The sequence below is a fragment of the Pteropus alecto genome, unplaced genomic scaffold (genome assembly GCF_000325575.1).
Source record: "Pteropus alecto unplaced genomic scaffold, ASM32557v1 scaffold39, whole genome shotgun sequence".
Taxonomy (NCBI): domain Eukaryota; kingdom Metazoa; phylum Chordata; class Mammalia; order Chiroptera; family Pteropodidae; genus Pteropus; species Pteropus alecto.
In genome coordinates, this window is record NW_006443568.1 from 10,266,772 (window position 1) to 10,271,083 (window position 4,312).

A 4,312-nucleotide genomic window follows, 5' to 3' on the forward strand; every position below is an offset into this window, starting at 1 on the left:
CACAGTGCTCTCCCCAGCTCCCCCTCCCTCCCCTCCAGTCTAGCCCTTTCCAAAAAAAAAAAAGACTGTAATTTGAGAAGTACACTTGTCCGCCTGCATATTCTGGAGCCTTCCGGAGGCTGCCCAGGAAGAACGGTCCAGAGCTGGATTTTCTGAGATGAGGGCCCCCAACCTTGGAAGCAACAACCCCTCAAATATAATACTGTTTTCATGACCCTTTCTTGCTAATTTTATATATTTTTATATATAGTATGTATCACATACATTATATATAATATACAAATTTATAATTATATATGTGTCACTATATACCCGAAACCAGGACGCAGGCAAGTCCTGGTTTAATTAGCAATATTTTCCTTCTTTTTCTTTCATATGAACCAATGGATGGCATTTTAGATCCCGTGGAACACAGTGCCCTCCCCTCCAGATGAAGTCTCCAATCCTCCGAATTAGGAAATGGAGTGACTGGAATGAACTCCATTCACAGAATCGAAAACTGAAGCTCAGTGAAGGGCAGAAATGTCCCACCTTGAGTTCCAGGGCACCAGGCAGGAGGGTTACATGGTGATATGTAACCTTCCCAAGTAGGGGTGTGGAGGCAAAACTGGGAGAAATCATTAGCTTCTAGAGGACAGTCTCTTTGTCTAGTCACTGGATTGGGGCTCCCATGAGACTCGGGATAAAGAGAAAGATGCCTCCTGGGGAGGGGGAGGGAGGAGGAAGAAGGTAGCTGAGAGTGTCAGAGAGAAGGGGTGGGGAGTCTGTGATGGATACTGGAAAGCCTCCTGCAAGCTGCCTCCACCTGGAGCCAGGACATAGGCAGTCTTTACCTCCCCTAAGCAGCCCCTAAGTGAACCAAGGGGGACAGGATGGCCATGGACTAGGCTCTGAGTCCTGGCAAGCTTTGAACATGAGAATTGGATACTTCACAATGGGAACTGTGTGGCCCAGAGAGGGGAGGTGACTTGCCAAAGGCCCCTGACAAGGCATGAACAGGCTTTATTTAAACAGCATAACAACAGTGACGATGGGTGGAGCGCCCCTTAAGTGCCAGGCCTGTGCTAAGCACTTTACACACAATTCTGTGAAGAGGCCACTATTATTACCCCAACTTTACAGATGACACAGACGAGGCTCAGAGAGGTTTTAAGCAATTTTCCCTAGATCACAGTAGGTGGTGGAGGAAAAACTCAGGCAGTAAAACTGCAGACCCAAGCTCTTTCCAGAACTAGTAGACCTCTTAGAAGGTTTTCCAGAGCATATATGCCCATTGTCTGGTACACCTAGGGGATCCTCGCCCCTCCCCAGGCACCGGGACTCTCCAGGCATCAGACCTGCCCTCGGAAGCTCTCTGGCCAGCACCTCATTAGGAGTAAGGCACGTAGAGCCAACTTCTAGACAACCTCCAGTGGCAGGAGGAGGGTGGCCTGACACAGGGTCATTCTCACCCTGTGGATCCTCTCCCTGGAATGAAGGACACTGTCAGAAGGAGTGGCCCACAGAACCGGGGCTCTGGAGGCTGGAGTCTGGGTCCCTGTTTACTCAGCTCTGGGCCTCATCCTGAGGACAACTTGGGTGCCCTTAGGCAGGAGCCATTTAAGAGAAAGCAGGGTGTTTGTACATGGGTCCAGTGAAAAAAGGAGAAGAGATGGCTGTGTATACAAGATGGGGAAGGGAGAGAGTATCCGCATGTCCCAGGTAGAGGAGTAAGAGCCCTTCAATTGTCGAGAGAGAGAGAGAGAGAGAGAGAGAGAGAATGAGAATGAGAATGACCCTAGGTCAGGTCTGTGGGTTTGGGACTGGGAAGTAGGTTGGTCGTTCGTCGAAATCGGTAATGAGCTGGTCTGTTTTTCTGTGCGTCCTCGTCACCCCAGTCCCTCATAATGAGGCAGGAAAGGATTGTGCACTTCTGTCAGGGAGGACGTTCTGCAGGTGGGAGTGCACAGGGACTCTCGGATGTCTGAGATGCGAATGCCGAAAGCATCAGTGTCAAAGCGTCAGTGTCCATCGAGGGCTGGGAGAGCAGCCTCCGGTCTGACACAAAGCCATTGGTTTGTCCCAGACGTGGCCGTACAAATAGCGAAGAATAGGACAGGACGTCTGCCCAGCAAGGGCAGCCCTTCGGTGACCCGCTGCGCCTGGACATGGGGATCCCAGCTGGTTCACATGTGTGAGCAGGGCCTGGCGGGGCAATTACGCAGCTGGCAGAGTGCAGGCGCCAACTAGCGGTGGCTCTCGGAATTGCTCCGGCCCCCGCGGCACTGGCGACCTCCGGTTGGGGACCCTGGCGCCAACAACCAGGGACCCCTGGTTCCGGCGCCCACCTTCAGCGAGAGCCCTACCGAGAGTTGGAGCCGCGCCGGGACCTGTGCCAGGTGCCGAGACCCACAGGAGCCCCATTCTCAGGAAACCCGTTTGTAAACCCGCCGTCGGATAAGAGAGAGGAATCAGGTAGAGGAATAAGTAAAGGCCCGGGCGCAAACCGAAACCAATAAACCAATCGAATTTACAAACCCTACAGGTCCTGGCACCACAGCCACCCCAGGGCAGCACTCATCGCCCGCCCTCCCTGGCCCTGGGCCCTACCTCGCTACCATGTCGTGTGCCTTTGGTGGGGAAGCTCCCAGAGGTTGGACGCACCGAAGCCGGGCCCCTCGCTTTCTTCTGGTTCTGCGGCTAGTGCCAGAGCTCGCCAGAGCGCGCGGGCCTCAGCCCCCGCGATCTGCGAATCCGAGGTGTAGGCTTTATAAAAAGGTCCAGTAAGGGGCCTTCTCCTTCTACGCTTTTCAATGGCCTAAGCAGCGGACGGGAGGCTCGGAGAGGGGTAGGGACCAGCTGTCCAGGTGGTCGAGATTGGGCCAGAGCCAGTCTGCTCTGCAGTGCACGCGGGGCTTGATTTCGTTTGGCGACGACGAAATGGTGCGCACGGGGCCGGGGTCAGATGCGGGGCGGAATCTTGCCGCCACCGTCGGTTCTTACGCTTCTTCGCACCCAAGACGTGGAATTCGTCGTTTTGCACCTGTCGAGGACCGGGAACAACGAATATCCAACCCGATCTCCAAAACGGCGGAGAGACTCGGCACGCATTCGTTCCCCAGACTCCAGGGAGTGTCTGGGGCGGGATTCCAGGGTGAATAAGGCTTGATCTTTCCAGTCTCCCTCCCCGCTGTATTCTGTCCCTAGTCCCGCTCGCCTGGCCTAGGAGGCAGGACAGAAGGGATTGTTCGCCGTGAAGCCCCAAGAGCGGTGGGCCGCATGGCCCGGAGTGGGATCGAGGACCCAGGGCCAGCGGGCAGGCAGGGCGTGCCTCCGCAGAGCTGTGTGCGTCCCTGCGGCGCGGCCGGCGTGCACCGCCGGGGAAGACGTAGACTCGGCCGCGCCGGGGCCGGTGGTATCCACGTGGAGGAAAGAACTCCCTTCTTTGCAAGCCGGGGCCCTTAGCTTTGCGGCCATTCCCGCATTCTCCGCCGTTTTCTTCTCGCCACAGACTCGCGTCCTCTTACATGATGCAGGATCGTGGTTACAATGCGGGGAGAGAAACCAGGAAAAAAAAAAAATCACTCGCGTTTTTCTGGCCCCATCGCGGTTTACAAAGAGCCACAGGCCGCCACGACGAAGAACGACGCAGCGAGGCCTGCACTATCCTGACAGTTGACTTGACGGGAGAGCGAAGGGGAACGGGGTTAGTCGCTCCCAAGCCAGATGCGCGCCTGTGGGGGGACACCCTTCCCTCAGTCCCGGGCCCGCCGAGGCCAGGACCAAAGTCGCTCAGGCCTGGGAGCTGCAGAGGCCGCTGGTGCGCGCATAATCTCTTGTGCGATGGAGACTCTTGGGTCAAAATAATTTGCGGGCTAGGGAGGTGAGAAGCCTCTTTGGGGCAGCTTCCGCGCAGTGTCACCCGTCTTGGGGCCCCTGCAGTCCCCAGCTGTGGGTGCAGGCAACACAGGCCCAAAGCGGCTGGAACTGGGGAGTCCCGACAGCGGGCAGTGAGTAAAGGGGGGAGAGAAGAGGAGGCGCGGCCCTGGAGACGGCGGCGAATGAGCTAGGGCCCCGACCTTTTAAACACATTTTTAGCCTTGGCCCGGGTTCCCCAGAACTCTCCAGGAGCCCTGGGCTGTCGCGCTGGGCTCCCGACCCCAGGCGTCCTCCGAGAGGCGGGGCCTTCCGCCCCTCCCGGTGGGGCGGCCTTCGGAGGTCCTCGGTCCTCCCCCCGCGAGCGCCGCCGAGGTGCCCTCGATGGGGGCTCGGATTGGCTGCGTGACGCGTCGCTCGGGCCGGCCCCGCCCTCGCGGGACCCGGGGTACTAACC

General features: G+C 57.3%; 1 protein-coding gene across 1 annotated transcript in view; it reads left to right on the forward strand.

Annotated features, from left to right (window-relative positions):
- Positions 1-3,258: 3,258 nt before the first annotated feature.
- Positions 3,259-4,312, forward strand: part of RUNX3 (runt related transcription factor 3) — a 29,141-nt gene continuing 28,087 nt past the window's right edge. The window contains exon 1 of the mRNA XM_015598805.1: positions 3,259-3,394. Coding sequence (XP_015454291.1) covers positions 3,259-3,394 — 136 coding nt within the window. The remainder of the gene's footprint in view (positions 3,395-4,312) is intronic.